Source organism: Solanum stenotomum, chromosome 4, assembly GCF_019186545.1.
Source record: "Solanum stenotomum isolate F172 chromosome 4, ASM1918654v1, whole genome shotgun sequence".
NCBI classification, from domain to species: Eukaryota; Viridiplantae; Streptophyta; class Magnoliopsida; order Solanales; family Solanaceae; genus Solanum; species Solanum stenotomum.
This window is the reverse complement of record NC_064285.1, coordinates 11,432,203-11,453,005: the sequence shown is the minus strand read 5'-3', so window position 1 is coordinate 11,453,005 and position 20,803 is coordinate 11,432,203. Positions and strand designations below refer to the sequence as shown.

The following is a 20,803-nucleotide window of genomic DNA, read 5'->3' as shown; positions in this document are numbered from 1 at the left end:
TATTTGACTTGGACTACATGTATAGATTGTTATTGGGAGTGCCATCATTTATAGTGCTGTTCTTTCTCTCAACTTATTTTTGAATTCCATTTCATTTTTAATTTTAGTTGGTAGTTAGGCCGCGAAGTTTAGCACATGCTGCATTAGGAATCTTTAAAGAAATAAAAAGTGTATGATAGTATATAGTTATTTTTATTTGTGATTATAAGAGTCCTCTCCTACATATACGAGTTAGAGTCAGATCTAAAATTTTCGATTCATGTTATAATTAGGTCTAAACATAAAAAAAAATTGTGTTAGAGTAAGCTCGTGATCGAACATGGCAAACTTTAATTTTACAATAGCACTAATATTGAACATGTTTTAAAGGTGGTGGAATAGAAATTTCAACATTACTGTTAGTTAATCCATACCCGTTAATTAATTAATTAGTCAAACAAATATGTCTTGGTGCACTTTTCACTATAAATAGAATATTCTCTTTATATTCTCACTCAACTAATATATAGTACTCCCACTATCCTATTTTTAAAAGACACTTTTTTAGTCTATTGTAAAATGAATGATTATCTTTTTATTTGAAAATTATTTAGAATTAACATATCTTTTTACTCTTAATAATTTATTTGGATTCAAATGATATAAAAGTTCATCTTTCCTAAGAGGTAGAAAAATGAAAAGAAAAAAAGAGTGGAACTCTCACCGTAACTCATTAATTCAACCATTTTTCCACATTTTGAATTTTAAATTTTTAATTATTTTAAACCTATTTTGATGATAGATAATTAAGTAGAAGAGACTGGTCGATCGTTTGGTTGGTGGAATGTGATAAATAAGAATATCTTATGGATCTGGATATTTCATGAGACTAAATAATCAGACTATTTTGGTACAAATAGTGGAATAAATTAATAACTCTAAGACTAATTGATATTCATAACCAAATAATTTCAAATTTTATTCTAAAATTATTATCCTTATTCCACCAATCAAATGCTTACTATCCTACCATCATTTTTGGGAACTTAGGCTTGAGATAAGTGTTTAACTTATAATATGACTTAAATTCAGTGCTTTATTAATATCTATAATTTAAAATTCTTCACATAATTAATAATGTTTTAAAAAAATGTTGAGGGAAAACATTACGCATATTAAGAAGAAAAAAGAAATAAAAAATATTTTTTTAAAAAAATGATTATATACATAATAGAAAAGTTAGCACAACGACAGATTAAAATATTTATTGGTCATGCCCTGGACACCAAATAAATATTCCATCTTTTTTCTAAATATAAATGTCAATTCCAATATTGATCTTTTTATATTTTACTATTTTTCAATTTATGCTACATACACCGATTTGGTTAAAATAAATTCCCGCATTTGGTCTCTAAATTATATAATTCTTGTCCCATCAATTAAACGATTATAATTTTTGCATTTATTTTATGGGATATGGGTTATAATTTTAAGATAATATGTAGGACTCTTTTATTCTCTTTTGATGGGATTAAAATTATAATCCCAATGGCCAATAGAACTCATACATTTTAAATCGTAATTCTTTTTTTAGCATCAAATTTTAGGTTTCTTTTTGTAACATCAGAAAACAAAAACCAAAAAAATCTTGTCCTCTGAATGTTGTTACAGCACAACCATTATTGTTGTCAGGCTAGCCATGTATGTTTTCTCCAAAAAATACTTCACATCATTAAGGGTTCTTTTGATATAAGGGATAGGGGACAATAATCTCGGAATAAAGTGTAAGATTATTTTATTCTATATTTGGTTAAGGATTCGTTTAGCTATAGATTTCTCAAGTAAAATTTGGGAGAAAATTTGATAAATAGTGTTTGTCCATACAATCTGTCATTATTTGGCAAATATTTTTGGCAAATAATCCAAATTTTCAAATACTAGAAAAAACTAGTATTTGGGATCTTCTAAAAATTCAAATTCTACACCAAATTTTTATCTTTTACAAAAACACCCTCTATAGTAGTTGTTTGCGCTGTAATACATAATATTTTATATAAACATCAAAGTAGTGATGAAATATTCAGTGAATATGAAAGTGATGATATGGTTATTAATGAAAATAATGAACAATCGACTCAGGGTAACAAAGTCATGTGTTTTGTCTACTTCACAATATATGGAATGATGCTTGTTGCACTCACTTCGAAGTATCATATTGCTCTAGTGTCATGGACACTACTTATTATTTGTTGCAACGAAGATCCAATTGACTTATAATACAAATCTATGGTTAGTTTTGATAGTTTTTAAAACTTATGGGTGTAAGTAAATCATATTTTCTAATAAAGTAAAATATGTTTCCCAAATACTATGGCCAAACACATGGTGAAATTTCACCCAAATTTTAACCAAATAATATTTGCCAAAAATATTTGAAAATTTATGGCCAAGCGCTAGCTAAGAATATCAGTTAGTTTCAAAATTATTTATTTCATTATTTGTATTAAAATGATGAAATAAAGTTTTTTTTTGGAATCTCAAATAATCTGCAACCGCTATCATCTCTGTCACAACTTCTATCGTTCGACACAACTTCTACCAATCGAATGAGCACTTTGTGGGGGTAAACCCCTTATTGAGCCTCGACTCAGAAGGCATTGAGGGAAATACTTAAGAATATTCAATAGTAAATTTCGTTTTCTTTTTTTAGCTATCAATATAAAACTTTGTTCAAACGTCCAACAAATATTGCATAGACTTTTTTTTCCTTTTTGTAACATTAGAAAACAAAAACCAAAATAATCTTGTCCTCTGAATGTTGCCATAGCACCACCTTTCTTATTTTTATTTTTTATTTTCCTTGGGGATTGTGATAGTTAATGTTGTCCCTATAAAAGGATGGTAAGTGTCCTTCTCCATTTACCACCAAACAACTACCTCTCTACCACTCTCCCAACTTAGTCTTAAAAATTTTCGGTTCGCTTTCTATTCATTTGTGAGTCTGAACTCGATTGATTGATATCGAAGGCCTCTTATTATAATATGGTACTAAGTTCAAATAGAGTTGAAGATTTATCAACACATGCATGCAATGAAGAGGGTTTTGAATTACCAATATCAAATCATGATGTACCACCACTTGAAGTGCATAGAGTTTGTTTGCCACCACACAAAACAACACTTGAAAAACTAAGACAAAGGTTGTTAGAAGTGTTTTTCCCAGATGATCCACTTCATAAGTTCAAGAATCAAACATGTTTGATGAAGTTGTATTTGGGACTTCAATTTTTTTTTCCTGTTTTTGAGTGGGGCCCTCAGTATAATCTCAAGTTATTAAGGCCTGATATCATATCTGGACTTACCATTGCTAGTCTTGCTATACCACAAGGAATTAGCTATGCTAAACTTGCTAATTTGCCACCTATTGTTGGATTATGTAAGTTCCCTACAATTCTTAATTTTGTTTAGCATATATATTTGATTTTTACTTTATAGAATTTGTATGATTTTAGAATTTAGTTGAACATTTTTTAACCATGATAATGGGTTTTTAGTTGTATTGGAGTGAAATGAGACAGAATATAACAACATTTGATATCAACTTTTAATTAGTTTCACTACTAAGACAAAAGTTTTTTCAATCACGAATCACTAAGAAATTTATGCTATAGAACAGATTCTCATAGATATAGTGAGAATTTTTCACATTTTTTCGTATGAAAACATTATTCTTTTTTTCTTTTCTTTTTTTTCACCGATTCAGTCAAAATATCTAGTAAAAAGCCCCTAAACATTTTCCGGTGGGAAAATTGTGATTTGTTATTAGTGTTTGGGAGATGGTGAAATTAGCCCTTTATAATTTGATTTTTTTTTTGCCTTTAGATCTTCTATAAAAAAGGATATAAACTAAAAACAAATTTATAATAGAAATGAGATATGTTAAGTTTATGATTTTTTTTAAAAGTGGATTCAACACTTGTTCTATTAATTGAAGGCAGAGACATGCAAGATATTTAATATGAGTGGATACAAAACATTATTGCACCTACTTATTATGTCACAATAGTTTTGTACAGACCATCACTATAAATACATAATTCATACAATTTTCTCAGTAAAAATTCTGCTTCCATCACTGTAATAATGCTATGTTCAATCTAATAATGCAGATTCAAGCTTTGTGCCACCATTGATTTATTCAGTTTTGGGAAGTTCAAGACACTTAGCAGTTGGTCCAGTTTCAATTGCATCACTTGTGATGGGCACAATGCTAAGTGAAGTTGTTTCTTACACTGAACAACCAATTCTTTACCTTCAATTGGCTTTTACAGCTACACTTTTTGCTGGAGTCTTTCAGGCTTCACTCGGATTCTTCAGGTAATCGTTAATGTATATAGCCTAAATCCTTTTCGTCCACTTGAAAAAAGCAATAAAAGTTGTTAATTTTGACTTTCTAATTGGCTTAGAAAAAGGGAGAATAATTCTAATGACTAAGTGGAAACAAGTTTTAGAAAGAAGAATCATTTAGATACATTGCACTAATGAAAGCAACAAAAAAGAAAGGGAGTGGAATTTTATGCACTATGCAATAACAAAGATTCTGAGGTTAACGAACAATAATATATCCAGTGTAATCTCACAAGTGGATTTGGGAAGGATAAGATGTACGCAGACTTTACCTCTACCTTTGTAGGGCGATAGACGGGTTAATGAGTTAATCTCCGTCTTTAGCCATATAGCTATGGTGATATTGAGTTGAATTGTCTTAATTCTAAACAAGTTGTGAGTCGGTTATATGAATCCTTAATATATCGTTTCCACTGTATGCAAATCCAAATCATTCTAACTTAAGTAAACTAATAAGGATTCTGAAAAATGAATTTTAGAACTTTGTGTTTATGAATTATTTTAGAACTCAGTTAGTTTAAACGTTTGTAGGTTGGGATTTATCATCGATTTTCTGTCAAAGGCAACGTTAGTCGGGTTCATGGCTGGTGCAGCAGTCATAGTTTCATTGCAACAACTGAAAGGGTTGCTAGGAATGATCCATTTCACAAGCAAGATGCAAATAGTTCCTGTATTGTCTTCTGTTTTCCAGCACAAAGACGAAGTAAGAAGAAGCTTAAATCTGAGTTAATAAGATTGTCGAAAAAGCAACAATCTTTGTTTACTCAACAAATTGAAATTTTAATCTTCTATATCTGTCTGCAGTGGTCTTGGCAAACCATTGTTATGGGCATGTGTTTCCTCGCGTTCCTGCTAACAACAAGGCAAATCGTATGTATTTGTTTGGTTTATGTACAGAAAAAGAAAACATACTAATATTCTGAATTTTGACGTTGTTGAATCTTCTTTTGTGGTATCAGAGCACCAGGAATCCGAAATTTTTCTGGCTTTCAGCAGCATCTCCGTTGGCCTCAGTTGTTCTATCAACTCTTGTAGTTGCCTGCCTTAAGTCGAAAGCTCATGGGATTCAAACTGTAAGTAATATGCATCAACTTTACGTTGATACGTAAGTTTTAAGCAGAATAAAACTGGAAATAACTTTGAGTTATTGCAGATTGGACACTTACCAAAGGGTCTAAATCCACCCTCGATGAACATGTTATATCTGAGTGGTCCTTATCTGCCTCTTGCCATCAAAACTGGCATTGTATCTGGGATCTTAGCACTCACAGTAAGTCGTTTTTATCCATAACGAGTGATTGGTCATAGAAATTGTAAAGAAGTGGTTCGTGATCAACGTTTTCATGGACTTACAGGAAGGGATTGCAGTAGGAAGGACATTTGCTGCTTTGAAGAATTACCAAGTTGATGGAAACAAAGAAATGATGGCTATTGGACTAATGAACATGGCTGGATCCTGTTCTTCTTGCTATGTTACAACAGGTACCAACCTCATTCAGTGACGGAGCCAGAAATTTAAATAAGGGCATTAAAAAAAAAACACTTACGCCAAGGGATCTCTGCCCTTGGCGTTACTGGCCTGTGGTTTTAGCTATTATATGTATAAGTAAGATTTTCTCTCCTTTTTTACCTAGATAAGTTTTACTTTTACAGGATCATTTTCTCGATCAGCAGTAAATTACAACGCTGGGTCACAAACGGTTGTTTCAAACATAATAATGGCAACAGCTGTGTTAATCACCCTGCTGTTTCTAATGCCACTGTTCTATTACACTCCCATTGTCATCTTGGCAGCAATCATTATAACAGCAGTAATTGGCCTAATTGATTATCAGGCTGCATTACGGTTATGGAAAGTTGACAAGCTCGATTTCTTAGCTTGCTTGTGTTCGTTTTTTGGTGTTCTTTTCATCTCAGTACCTCTCGGCCTAGCCATTGCAGTAAGCATCCCCTCGAAAGTTTCAGATTTTAGGTCCTTCTGATCTTACCTAACTAATATTTTCTGGTTTTTGGTCATGAAATTTTAGGTTGGAGTTTCAGTTTTTAAGATCTTGTTGCATGTTACAAGGCCAAATACTGGTGTCTTGGGCAATATTCCTGGAACTCAAGTATATCAAAACATGAACAGATATAGAACAGCTGTTAGAATTCCTTCTTTCCTGATCCTAGCTGTAGAAGCTCCTATCTACTTTGCAAATTCTACCTACTTACAAGAAAGGTTAGTTACTAACATAGGCTGCACATTCTGTATTTATTTCACAGTTTCATTTACTTGGAATTCCATTTTGTTAACTACAGGATATTGAGATGGATACGCGAAGAGGAAGAGAGGATAGAAGCCAACCAAGAAACTGCAATCAAATGTGTAATTATCGACATGACAGGTCAGTTGAAGAGAAAAAAAGAAGAGAAATTTGCTGATATTCTGTATCTAACATGTTGAGTGACAAAACACCATCTTTGTTTAACAGCTGCGTCGTCCATAGACTCAAGTGGCATTGACACAATATGTGAACTAAGAAAGACGCTGGATAAACGATCTCTTAAGGTAAGTACATCAGCCATATAAAAGATGGCTCTTTTGTTTCCTCCATTAGTCAAAGAATTCTTACAAAATTTGTTGTTGTGTTCAGCTTGTGCTGGCAAATCCAGGTGGGAATGTTATGGAAAAGTTACATGAATCTAATGCTCTTGAGGGCTTTGGACTAAATGGAATATATCTGACAGTTTCTGAAGCTGTGGCTGATATCTCATCTTTGTGGAAGACTGAAACTGAATTGCCAATATAAGATAAAGTTGAAATGGCAGGTGATGATACTACTCCAACTCAAGTTGGAAAGTTAACAATATCAGATCCTTAGTTGAAGTTTTTTTATGCAAGAGTTTAGTTCAAATTTGAGTCAAGTGTATGAATTTCAATTGACTGTAGTCCTTGGGTATTACCCTACTTAACTATGTAAGTTGGAAAGTTAACAATATCAAATCCTTAGTTGAAGTTTTTTTATGCAAGAGTTTAGTTCAAATTTGAGTCAAGTGTATGAATTTCAATTCACTGTAGTCCTTGGGTATTACCCTACTTAACTATGTAAGTTGGAAAGTTAACAATATCAGATCCTCAGTTGAAATTTTTTTTATGTAAGAGTTTAGTTCAAATTTGAGTCAAGTGTATGAATTTCAATTCACTGTAGTCCTTGGGTATTACCCTACTTAACTATGTAAGTTGGAAAGTTAACAATATCATATCCTTAGTTGAAGTTTTCTTATGTAAGAGTTTAGTTCAAATTTGAGTCAAGTGTATGAATTTCAATTCACTGTAGTCCTTGGGTATTACCCTACTTAACTATGTAAGTTGGAAAGTTAACAATATCAGATCCTTGGTTGAAGTTTTTTTATGTAAGAGTTTAGTTCAAAGTTGAGTCAAGTGTATGAATTTCAATTCACTGTAGTCCTTGGGTATTACCCTACTTAACTATGTAAGTTGGAAAGTTAACACTATCAGATCCTTAGTTGAAGTTTTTTTATGTAAGAGTTTAGTTCAAATTTGAGTCAAGTGTATGAATTTCAATTCACTGTAGTCCTTGGGTATTACCCTACTTAACTATGTAAGTTGGAAAGTTAACAATATCAGATCCTCAGTTGAAGTTTTTTTTATGTAAGAGTTTAGTTCAAATTTGAGTCAAGTGTATGAATTTCAATTCACTGTAGTCCTTGGGTATTACCCTACTTAACTATGTAACTAGCCAGTCTTTACTTAACTCAATCCAAGCAACATTCAGAGGTCCCAATGTCTTTCTTGGTTGAATTGACTCAATCGGCGATTCCCAATAAGTCTTTCTGAAATTTTTGAAAATTATAACGTTGGAGAGTAGTTCATCAACTCAAATTATATTGTGTTTCATCATCATGGTCAAGTGATTTCTTTGTTTTTCTCTCAATCTCGAACAATATAAACAAGTCTCAATCCCAAACAAGTTAGAGTCAACTATATGAATCTTTACTAACCACGTTTCCCATTCTATGTCAAATTTATATGCTAGTAAACATCAAATAGTTGGCGTTCCATTGTTATAAAACAGCACAATATACTGTGTCATTATTACCATACATCACCAAAGAAGATAAACAGACTCATGAGGAAAATGGAAAAAAGAGGTACTAAACTTGATTTGAACAAGTACCTCCAACCTTTTCTCTTCATTCATTATCAAGGAAGATGAAATGTTTTTGCTGTACCATCGCTTTCTGCACTTTGAAACATTAAAAAAAAAACGCTTTCCGTTCCACATGTTCTAAATAATACTTCATAAAATTTTACATTTAGCAACTTGACTAGCTTTTTCTTCTATTCAGGACCTGGAAAATTATTCTGAATTTCTGATATATTAGTAACTCGAACAAATTCTTCAACCATTCGTATTATCCTGGTTCAAACACAAGGAAAGACAACCCAGCAGGAACAAGTAGGACCAAAGAACTTCTAAGTTCTAACTATCTGACAGAATATTGGCTGCAAAACGTTGCAACTTGACAAATGATCAATCCTGAGTGAATAACTTAATGTACAAGTAGCTTGTTAATTAAAGTTGCTATACTTTCTTTCTAAGTTTCTTCGGATTGAAAAGAAATCACCTAGTAACTCAGGTGGTTAGCGTGTCTTCCTCTGTGAATTTGGCAATTTCCTAGCAGTCCCCAGTATGTCATTGCCACAAGCATGAGATAAATTGCATAGAGACGCTTCAAATCTTCTCAAATAGTAAATGAGTTAAAGAAGCCACCGGCTGCATGACTAAAAGAAAAATGTTGTTTGCTGTTGAACATCTACTTAGTCAAACACCTACATAAGATGAATTTCAAATTAGTTGAACTAGCAGAAATACACAGCTATATAGAATTTATGTATAATATGTACACGTGTACTTTGAATAATATGCATGCCATTATATTTCATTAGTCATTATGTGATGAGTCTCCAAGCCTCTAAAAGGATTTAAGTTTTCATACTCATGGGGCGAAGTGTTACCAACACCGACTAGAACAAAGTGTCCAACTAAAATACTAGACAATATTCAAAGAAAAGGAAAGGAAAAAGGGGGAAAGTAAAACCACAGAAGTAAAGACGAGTGCCAAAGCATAAGGAAAAGGATCCATCTTTATTTAATTTCCACAACACTGGATTGGTTTCAATTTTGTCGCATGTATTCCTAGTGTCTTCCATTCCTACAATTTAAGATAAGTATACGTTTATCTGCATTAGTAATATTTTCCGACCACGTGATTCAAGCACGACAAAAAGGTCATTTTTTTAAAAACTCTGTTTTCTCTTAAAATCTAGTTGACTCTTTCTTTCTTTTCTTTTTTGGGGTTGGGGGTGGTAGGTATTTAGTAATAAACATGGCTTCCAGTAAACTAAATCCTCAATTCCTTCTTTGGTTCAAGCTCGTCATTCTTTTGCTAAGAAAATATGGATCCTCAGCATAACTATGGGCAAAGTCCTCTTCTGACTTAAATTAGATAGTACTTGATCTTGAGTTCTACGAAGAATCCACCTTAAGCTTCTAAAGAGGGGGTTATGAAGATATATTAGGCACTGAGGGGGGAGGTTGAGTTGCTTTGACACAGTGTTTACCTCACAGAAAAAGAAGTTTAACCAAATTACAGAAAGACTGACAAGTTTTCCTAAAATGTCTCCCTTTCTGCATTGATACAACAAGGAAGTGGATCGGTTAAAACACTCAAAAGATGCACCTTTGGGAATATAGGTAGGAGCATACAGCTAATGGTATGCAAGACATTTTTCCAAATACTAGGAATGACATTTGTGAAGGATGAAATTTAGACTCTTTTTTTTGAGAAAAGTAACAGTTAGTCTATATTTATCCGTAGGTATACTACCTCAAAAGTGTAGTTCCCCTCGAAAAGTGTTGTAATTACATAGGATCCTATAACTACCAAGTTACAGCCAGTCTATAGTTGTGCTGATTACTTCTGAGCTATCTGAGACTACTTGTTTACACCAAAAATAATACAGAGCTAAACAATTAAGCTTTAAGTCTTTGTATGCTGCTCTGCTTTCCTTCAAAACATCTCTAGTTCCTCTCTAGCCATACTGTCCACCATATACATGATGGGACAATCTTCCATCTCTCCTCCTTTCTTCCTGCATTTCCATCTCTATTCCAGCACTTCAAAACCTCTTTGATCCTTTCTGGTTTCACCCATTTAATCTCTCTCATATTGGTGAACATTTGCCACAACTGGCTTGTCCACTTGTGGTGTAAGAAGAGATGGTTGACTGTCTCTCCTTGCTCTTCACACAAAAAACACCTGGAACACAGGTGAAAACCTCTTTTGTTCAAGTTCTCATGTGTCAAAACTGTCTCCTTAGCTAACAACCAAGTAAAACAGTTTACTTTATAGGGTATCTTAGTTTTCCATATCCTCTTCCAAGGCCATTCTACTTCCTCAATGCCAACTATGTTGAGATCTTCATATGCTGAGTTAACAGTGAACCACCCTTTGCTTCCCACATTCCATACCAGTGAATCCTCTTCAACAGACGAGTTACTAAATTGTGCTAGGATGAAAAAAAGCTCTGCTAATCTACACATCTCCCAATCATTTAAGTTTCTCCTGAAGTGCAAATTCCACCCCTGATCATTCCATAATTTTGCTACAGTTGCTTGCTGCATTTGACATAGGTTGTAGAGGTCAGGAAACCTTTGGCTTAGTGGAACCTGTCCACACTATTTGTCCATCCAGAAAACCACCTTTCTGCCATTTCCCAACTTACAGTGTGATCTTTCTAGCACCAAATCCCATAGATCCCTGATAGATCTCCATACACTAGACCCATATGGAGAGGCCACCTCTGTTGTCATCCATTTATCCCTCATTCCATATTTTGCAGCAATCACCTCCTTCCACAATGAGTTCTCAGCAGATGAAAACTTCCATAACCACTTCATCATAAGGCTTTGGTTCTGAAACTTCATGTTTCTGATGCCCGCACCCCCAATCTTCTTGCTTATGTTCATTTCTTCCTATTTGACAAGATGATACTTTCTCTTATCTTCATTTCCTTGCCAAAAGAAGGTTTTTCTGTGTACCTCTATCTATTGATTACACCAGCTGGTGCTTGGAAAACAGACATCATGTATGTTGGTAAGGCATCCAACACACTGTTGATCATAGTAAGCCCCCCCCCCCCAGATAAGCATTGGCTTTTCCAGTTTGCTAATTTTCTCTCGCACTTCTCTATCACGCCACTCCAAATGCTCATTGACTTACTTTTTGCACCTAATGGCATGCCCAAGAAGATGGAGGGTAGCTCCTCTACTCCCCCACCCCCCCTAAAATGTTTTCGCCAGCTTCTCAATTTGTACTACTTCATTAATTGGGTAGTTATAGCTTTTCCCCTAGTTCATATGAAGGTCTGACACAGTGAAATTTAGACTTTTTTGTAATACCAAGGACACAATCAAAACAAATCCCAAACACCTGGTACAATTTGAACATACTCTACAATTTATTACTCCATGAGTTACTGCCAAAAAATCTGCTCCATCTTTGTGAAACTTACTTCTCAAGCAAGCAGCCAATAAGTCATCAAAGAGTTTGTGTAAATAATGGAATGGTTAGCATTACTCATTTTAAACTCTCCCACGGTGACATAGTATCTAAGGATCCCTCTTTATCCATTGGAACTTAATCTCCATGACGCTGACAATGACAAACCTCTCAGTTAATAAGGACCAGCAAGTGGAAGAAAGACACTTGGAAAGAGACATGGTGTTCAAGGAAAAGTCAACCTCGAGGTCTCTAACAATATTCTGCACTTTTATCCCATTAACGTCCATCAGTTTCTCAGATTCTGACTTCCTCTCCCTGACTTCCACTTTTGTCATGTTTGTGGTAATAATCACAAATTTTCAACTGCAACTACTGCTCTAAATTTTGTTCATTACATTTAACACAGCACATATAAGTACTAATTTGTATCCAATATATATAAATTCCAAAACATTTTTTGTAAGTAAAAAAAACTCGAGTTAAAGTTCCCAAGGTTCATACATGCCACCATTCATAGCTATGACAAACTGTTGCCAAAGCACCATAGAAAAGAGAAATTTTAGAAAACTACCAGTATGGTTCAATATACAACAACAACAACATACCCAGTGAAATCCCACAAGTGAGGTAAAGTAAGGTTCAATACATAGATGCAAAATCAAATATATAGATTAAAAAAAAAAAGATAGCTACAGACAAGAATGGACAGAGAACATCTACAGAATGTCAATTCACATCATAATTAAGAAGATGCAATAATCATAAATCCCAAGGAAAAATCATTAGAATAGCTGAAAAACACCCAACTAAAGTGAGGATACATACGCCAACAAGATAGAAAGAGACCATAGCAGAATAATAAAGGAGCTTACTTGATCGGTATCTTGTAATGGGAATTTCTCGTAATTCACGTTTTATACACAAATATTCACCTAACAATGCCATCACAGCAAGCCCAGTAACATTCACAATCCACCATGTTAATGAGGAAGGCCAACCACCATAGACAATGCATATAAAAAGATGGATGATGTAGAGTGTTGCAGAAAAATCTAGGCACTTCTTTGCCCTCTCAATCAAATAGAGTAAAATGCCAGCTCTGTGTTGGGGAATAAGACATTGGAAATTCAATTATGCAGGTCAATCAAATTCTCTGGAAATTTGGAAGCTTTTCACAGGTCAGTATTTTTCTCAACTGAGAACAGCATGTGCAGTGGAAAACAATAAAAAGGTCACATAATTACGTAACTTTGGAGTATTTACCTTATTCCAGAAAGGAAAAGAGTTCACAACTAGGGAGGAAAGGTAAAAGAAATATAATTCATTCTTCACGAATTTTTTTGGTCTTATCTGGTATTGCATTTGTTGTCTTTTCTTACATTACAAGCTCCCTCTTCCCTGTTTCCACCAATTTCTATTTGGCAAATAGAACCAGAGACGGATCTAGGATTTGGAGTCTCCGAGTGCCAAGTAGACTCATCGATCAAATCAACTTTAGGCTTCAGATCGAACTAGTCATCTTTTCGGTCTATATGACAAATCAATCAATAAAATATGAATAGTAATAAGATCAATTTATGTATACAACAAATTCACACCCCACATTCATCTGAAATCAGTGAACAAAGTTAAAACTTTCAATAATATTACTAATTTCATAAATATCCATCATTCATTTACCATTGCCCTCGACAAGTTTTCATATTTTGAAAACGGTCAATGATGACATCATTACTTACATTTGCAAATACATCACCGATTTATGTAACACACTAAATAATCATTTAAATATTGATCACAAATGCTATTCCCCACTACATTTTTCATGGATGAGAATGTTCTCTCCACAGTTGTCGTAGCAACATGTAAAATCAGAGTCAACCTCAGAAGATATGTGTTAACCAAATCACGAATTCCTTGCAAATTGGAGAACTTGGATTACCACCTCACATATGAATAATGAAAGTATCGAGTTGGTAACTCAAATCTGCCATTATCCAATTCACATGGATAACACTTTGCTAAAGTTTTGATTCTATCTTTGTCAAAGTTAGAGAAAGAATTGACCAGATTCAAGCTACCCATTGCAAGAAGCAAATCAATACTCACAACATCAAAACGATCATTAAGCTTTTGAAGTTGCACATCAATGACAACAAAAAAGGCTTCAACACACAAGTGGTGTGCATAACAAATAACCGGAGACTTACGCTTTGACTTTTCAGGTAAATAAGACTCGTCTAACTTGGGAATCAAAATATCATGTGAATCACAAAATGAGGAAACTTCATTCAACAAATATTCTCATCAAGTTTCCCTTATATGCAATCTTTTCTTTGTAGCGTTAAGAAACTTCACAACACTAACAATATCTTGATCTAATTTTTTGTAAAATCTTGCTCAACTCATTTGACATTACCAACATCAAGTGAAGCATAAATACAAATTTGAATGGTTAATACTTCGTCAGATTTTCCGCTTGATTTCTATCACTTGAGGTGAAACCTTCATGTTCAATAGATGAGAGAATAACAATAAAGTTATCTAAAATGCAATCCCCAACAAGTATCACGTTGTTTTTGGAGCCCTCGTTCTTGATGTAATGGTTGACTAATATGAACTTCACCGAATTCAAGTAATTGTTTTACTTTTCAGCTTGGTGATGATAGAGTAAATCTCTACGCTTGAAAGATTCTACAGCAACATTCATAACATGATAAAAAAAGTCTTCAACATCCAAATGTTTTTTACCAATAGCTACAAGTGTTAATTGTAAATTGATGAGCAAAGCAATGAATGTAATACGTTGATGAACTATTTTTCATAATCAAAGTTTTGAGACCTTTTATCTCTTCATTCATATTACTAGCTCCATCTTAATTTTGTCCACGTATTTTTGATAGACTTAGTGAGTGATCGAAAAGCAAAGAATAAATTTCTTCAATGAGCATGACAACGTATTATTAATATGGATACGACCGATAAATCAGTCTACTACTTCACCATTTTTATCAATATACCGCAAAACAAGAGTCATTTGTTCTTTGAGTGAGATGTCTTTGGAATTGCCATTTCACGACTTGGAATTGTTGAGATGAAGATTATATCTTTGAGTGATTAGGGTTACAGGTGTTAGAATTCTAATAGAGGTTACATGTGTTTAAAATGGTTCTTGTTTTGTAGTATGTTGATAAGAATGGTGAAGTAGAACGATCGTTTGTCCATGTTATTGATACATCGGCATGCTCATTGAACAAAGATTTTTTTTTGTTTTTTTGATCACTCATTAAGTCCATCCAAAATACGTGGACAATGTTATGATATAGCTAGTAATATGAAGGGGGAGATAAATGGTCTCAAAACTTTGATTATAAAAAATAATCCATCAGCATATTACATTCATTGTTTTGTTCATCAATTGCAACTAACACTTGTAGTTATTGCTAAAAAACATTCGAATGTTAAAGACTTTTTTGATCATGTTAATAATATATTGAATGTAGTTGGAAGATCTTTCAAGCGTAGAGATGAACTCTATCATCACCAAACTGAAAAGTTAGAGCAATTACTTAAATCCGGTGAAGTTCATAGTGGTCAAGGATTACATCAAGAACATGGGCTACAAAGACCAAGTGATACTCGTTTGAGATCACATTTCAAAACTTTAGATAATTTTATTATTATTTTCTCATTTATTGTTCATGTGCTTGAAATATTGAATATGAGGGTTCCACCTCAAGTGATAAACAATAAGCAGAATATATTTGACAAAAATTAAAACATTCAAATTTGTTTTTATGCTTCACTTGATATTCAAAGTGTTGGCAATGTCAAATGAGTTAAGATTTTACAAAAAAAAAATCAAGATATTGTTAATGTCGTTGAGTTTCTTAACTTTCAAAGAAAAGATTGCAAGATATGAGTCAATCTGGATGAGAATCTTTGTCGGAAGATGTTTCTTCATTTTGTGATTCCCATGATACTCATGATATCTTGATTTCTCAAGTTGAATGAGTTTTATTTTCATGGAAAATCAAAGTGTAAGCCTTCTTGTGTTTGTTTTTCGCACCCGTAGCGCGTTGAAGTCTTTTTTGTTGTCAGTGATGTGCAACTTCAAGAGCTTAATGATCGTTTTGATGTAGTGAGTAGTTATTTACTTTTTGGGATAGGTAGCTTGAATCTGGCCAATTCTTTCTCTAACGTTGACAAAGGTAGGATCGAGACTTTAACAAAGTGTTATCAATGTGAGTTTGATAATTGACAGATTCAAGATTTGAGTTACCAACTCGATACTTCCATTATTCATATGTGAGGTGGTAATCCCAAGTTCTCTAACTTGCAAGGATTTCATGATTTGGCAAAGGTTATTTACTTGTGAAGTTGACTCTAATTTTACCTATTGCTACGGTAACTGCGTAGTGTGGAGAGAGCATTCTCATCCATGAAGCACATAAAGAATGAAGTGCAAAATAGTATTAATGGTCAATATTTAAATGATTGTTTAATGTGTTACATAAGTGTTTTTGCAAATGTAACTAATGATGTTATCATTGATCATTTTTAGAATATGAAAATTCACCATAGATAATTATAAATGAATGATGGATATTTATGATATTAGTAATATTATTGAAAGTTTTAACTTTGTTCATTTCATAATTTCAATTAAATGTAGGATGTGAATTTGCAGTATATATAATACATAAATTGTCACCTTATTAATGTTCGTATTTTATTGGTTGATTTGTCATATAGACTGAAAAGACAAACAATCCAATTTCGAAGCCTAAAGTTGATTTAGTCAATGATCTACTTGGCACTCGGAGAATCCAAATCCTGTATCCTCCTTTGATCCAAACCACCCACACCAATCCACAATTCATAATTTAGATTTTTTTATCATACTAGGAGTACTCTAAAACTAGAAGTTCTATGAGTCCAACCTTAATCCTAAACTAATATACTACAAATATTGTTTGGCCATGCAGGTTTTTGGGCAATAAGGTCTTCCATTATCTTAATTTTTCTTCTTTATTCTACTTCATGTCAAGCAAAGAGAAGAGGTGGGTAAGTTTTTAGTAAATGAGATATCAATAAATTAATATCCTTTCTCACACTTTCCCTGTAGCAATTAGGAGAGAACATATGAAAATTTAGAAATTCATTAACATAACAAATTAAACAACCAGCCCAAATGAAGCATACAAGCAAAATAATCCTCTACCGGTCCTTACAGCAGAAAAGGTTGGAACACTGCTTGATTTAACAAAACCACAAACACTCAACAGTGAATGACCACTTCTAGTTACTTATACTCAAATTCTTCACTAAGTAAATATAACTAAAAATAAAAAATAAAAAATGAGAGTAAACGAACACATGAGAGCCTTTGATGGGGTGGGAAATGATTTTTAGTAGAAGAGGGCCAATATTTTGTTACGTGTAGTTAATTTTCTTCGTGAACCATGAAATTGACTAGGTGCTATTTGTAGGGAACCATATTTTTGTGCAGACTTCCTATTTTTGTGTACTGTTCGTACCTTAAATTCTTTTTCTTTTGATGAACAAGCATATAGCAAAAAATTCATCACCATGCTAATATAATTAGTATCTTCACAGAAAGGGGAATAAACAAACACAATTTATACAACTTATTAACAAAGACAACTTATCATTATGACTAGGGAAAATGTTACAAACTCTAAACCACAATGCCATTGACAAGCAATTGAAAAACTTATATGCGAAGACACGGAAAATAAAACAAGATCTCACCCGGCAAGTGAACTGAGAAGAAAGGAAGCAATGACGCACCATCCAGTGACAGTTGAAGCAGTAACAGTGGCGTAATCAAAGAAATAGACAAGACTCATTCGAGAAACACGAGACCCTACAAGAATTTCCAAGAATATCCCTAACGTCAAATAGTATAAGCATTGAATACACCCAATTTGAGCAACAATTAGCCACGGATCCCACACCACTGTACCATAGAACATGACTGTTGCTCAACTTTTTCCCCACCAACACACAACCAACAACGTTTTCGATTCCCTCAAATCCACAAGAAGTATGTTTTTTTTCAATCTGAACTTCAAAAAAACCAAAAGTACAATCTTTGATGACTCTAGCTTAACTTTTCCCCACCAACACACAACCAACAACCTTTCGATTCCCTCAAATCCACAAGAAGTATGTTTTCTTAAATCTGAGCTTCAAAACACACCAGAAGTACAATCTTTGATGAGTGTAGCTTAACTTTCCCCACCAACACACAACCAACAATGTTCCGACTCCTTCAAATCCACAAGAAGTATGTTTTTTTTTTTCAATCTGAACTTCAAAACACACCAAAAGTATAATCTTTGATATACTGTTGTCTATTCCCTTCCTCACAAACAAACACCCAACCCTCAAAACCCACAAAAGTACTCTTCAATCTGAATCAAAAATTAACCTCAAAACACACCAAAGGTCAATCAATCTTCCACACAAACAAAAACCAACTTTTAATTTTCCTCAAACCCCACAAAACCAAAATACAATCTTTGATTACTTTTGCTGAGTTCTTCCACTCAAAAACAAAAAGTAAATCAATTTCTCCAACTCCCACAAAAGCCACCAAATTACTCTGTAATCTAAATCAAAATTCAGGTTATTCAACAATAAAAGGTCTATTTTTTAAATTCCCTCTAAACCCACCAAGGTATTCTCTAATCTGAAAAATATAACAAACTCAGAAACACACCAAAATACAATCTTTGATGTGTGTCAAAATTACCTAAAAAATACACCATAAAGGAACAAAATCTGATCTATAACAGGGGCGAGATTGGTCAAAATTAAAGGAAAAATAACACTGAAGATATGAATAAGGAAGGAGATATGGAACCTTAGTTTCGCCAGTAAGAAGAAAAGTGTCAAACTTGATCAAAGCATAGCGCAAAATCTGAATTTGTTTCTAGAAAATTAAAAAAAAAATTACAATGAGGATTCCAACATTTTAATTTTTTATTTTTAATCAAACAATCTGGAATCCCACATTATTAATTGGAAAGCAATGTGCTATTGGATTTGGGGTAATTAAAATAGGAAAAAATCTTTTCGCCAAAATGGTAAAATAAAATATTTTACGCTATATTATTTTATTTTTTGAATTTTTTTTTTACTCTTTTAACTTTAATATCTTTTAATTAAAAAATGAAAAAAAGGTCAGTTTATTTTAAAATAAAAAAAAATATTAGTATATACTTTTTAAATTTCTGGCCAAATTTTATGATCATTCAGCATTACTCATTAAAATATTTGTCATATTTGATTATCATATAATTACTTGGTGAGCATGTAATTGGATGTAATTGAAAATTGTTGGTAATTACATTGTCTAATTACAAGTTGATTACTTTTTAATTTCTTATTTCTTATTTTTTATTTTAATTTAATTTAATTTTAGTTTTATTATTTTGAATTTATTTTATTATTCTAAAAAAATATTATTTTTTTATTTCATTTTATTCTCATTTTTAACTTTTAATTCTTGTGATTTCATGCGATTTTTTGTAATATCTTTTTTATTTAGTTATTCTATGTAACTACACAAAATAGATTCAATTGTGAAACTATTTATCAAGTCGACTCAACCCTAACCATTTATCCTTAATGAACCCATGGCTATAATGTTAGCATGTTGTTAGCATCACTACTATGAATGATTCCTCTAATATTTTGTCGGTATATTGATACCATATAGGTATCAGATAGGACTAAGCTTAATCCTCTGTGATACTCCATCGATATATTTAATACACTAGTGCTATTATATAGGTTTGGGTAAGAAATAAATAAGAAACAATTTAAAGGAAATTATTTAAGTTACAATCTTAATTATTAAACTCTAAATTAGTTGAAAATATATTCTTTGTACTCCATCGATCTATTGATACCATATTGATATCATATATGACAAAGCTTAATCCTTTGTGATACTCCATCAATATATTGATACTCTATCATGATCATATAGGATTGAACTTTTTTTTTTTTAAAGAAATAATTAAGAAACAATTAAGAGAAAATTATTAAAGGCACAATCTTATTTATTAACTCTAAATTAGTAGAAAATATATTTTTATAAAAAAAAAATCTCTTTTTGCAAATTTTAAAAATATGTACCTAAATTATGATTTTTTCTTAAAACTGCTTTTAAATTAAAATATTGAAGTATTGAAACATACATCAATGATACCACGACAGTATGCAAATATATTGTAATGGTATCATGGATGATTGAGTAATCACATCTAAGAACTGAACCAAACCTTAACGAAAATAGTGCTCAGTTACTTATTGATACCATCAGAGTATATTATACTTTCATGGTATCAAGGAGGAAGAAGCAGTCCTTCTATGAAAACACTGCTCAGTTACTCTTAGATACTACAAGAGTATATTCATATACTATAATACACTGTGTTGGTATTAGAGAGGGAAAAAAGGATGGGCGCTGACGTCAGCGCGCGAATTATATGTCATTTTAAAATAAAAAAAAGAGTATGAAAGTAATGTGGCATTTAAGGGTAAATATTTTACTTTTTTGGGGAATAATTATTTTTTTAACCTTATTTTCTTCATTAGTATAATTTTGTTAGTATTTCTAATTTTTAAATTGAAGGGCAATTCATCGTTAAATAAGGTTATAGATTTACGTTTTTCTTTTCCTTTAAATCACATTTATGTACGTTATGTTGAATTTGACATAAGAGTTTTATATTTTTAAAGAATCAAATTTAAAAACTTATTTATATTTTCAATTTCATTTGTTTTTGTAGTATTGACTTGATAGTTC

At 32.5% G+C, this 20,803-nt stretch overlaps 2 protein-coding genes across 3 annotated transcripts; one reads left to right on the top strand and one right to left on the bottom strand.

Moving 5' to 3' along the window:
- Positions 1–2,896: 2,896 nt before the first annotated feature.
- On the top strand, positions 2,897–8,290 carry LOC125862288 (probable sulfate transporter 3.4). 2 transcript variants are annotated; one of them, XM_049542330.1, is made up of 13 exons: positions 2,897–3,418; positions 4,152–4,359; positions 4,921–5,092; positions 5,194–5,259; positions 5,349–5,462; positions 5,543–5,659; positions 5,745–5,871; positions 6,043–6,329; positions 6,417–6,607; positions 6,688–6,773; positions 6,861–6,937; positions 7,023–7,255; positions 8,032–8,290. In XM_049542330.1, exons 1-12 carry the CDS (start codon positions 3,025–3,027, stop codon positions 7,176–7,178), a joined length of 1,995 nt encoding a protein of 664 aa, XP_049398287.1. In that variant the 5' UTR covers positions 2,897–3,024; the 3' UTR covers positions 7,179–7,255; positions 8,032–8,290. The 2 variants fall into 2 exon arrangements, with proteins under 2 accessions (XP_049398287.1, XP_049398288.1); XM_049542331.1 differs by having other exon boundaries at positions 7,023–7,293; positions 8,071–8,290.
- A 685-nt stretch (positions 8,291–8,975) lies between these two features.
- LOC125862335 (uncharacterized) lies at positions 8,976–18,885 on the bottom strand. The gene is made up of 3 exons (XM_049542386.1): positions 17,734–18,885; positions 12,831–13,057; positions 8,976–9,223 (listed from the first exon to the last, which is right to left on the bottom strand). The coding sequence occupies exons 1-3, from the start codon at positions 17,955–17,957 to the stop codon at positions 9,216–9,218; spliced, it is 459 nt and encodes a 152-aa protein (XP_049398343.1). The 5' UTR covers positions 17,958–18,885; the 3' UTR covers positions 8,976–9,215.
- Positions 18,886–20,803: the final 1,918 nt, after the last annotated feature.

What these genes read in the sequence shown, in the direction of transcription:
- LOC125862288 (XM_049542330.1), top strand. Translation starts at nt 3,025, where the DNA reads ATGGTACTAAGTTCAAATAGAGTTGAAGATTTATCAACACATGCATGC. An exon ending in CTGGGATCTTAGCACTCACA is followed by an intron (nt 5,660 to 5,744) that starts GTAAGTCGTTTT and finishes ATGGACTTACAG; the next exon opens with GAAGGGATTGCAGTAGGAAG. An exon ending in CTCTCGGCCTAGCCATTGCA is followed by an intron (nt 6,330 to 6,416) that starts GTAAGCATCCCC and finishes ATGAAATTTTAG; the next exon opens with GTTGGAGTTTCAGTTTTTAA.
- LOC125862335 (XM_049542386.1), bottom strand. Translation starts at nt 17,957, where the DNA reads ATGTTCTATGGTACAGTGGTGTGGGATCCGTGGCTAATTGTTGCTCAA. An exon ending in CTTCTCAGTTCACTTGCCGG is followed by an intron (nt 13,058 to 17,733) that starts GTGAGATCTTGT and finishes TCCCCAACACAG; the next exon opens with AGCTGGCATTTTACTCTATT.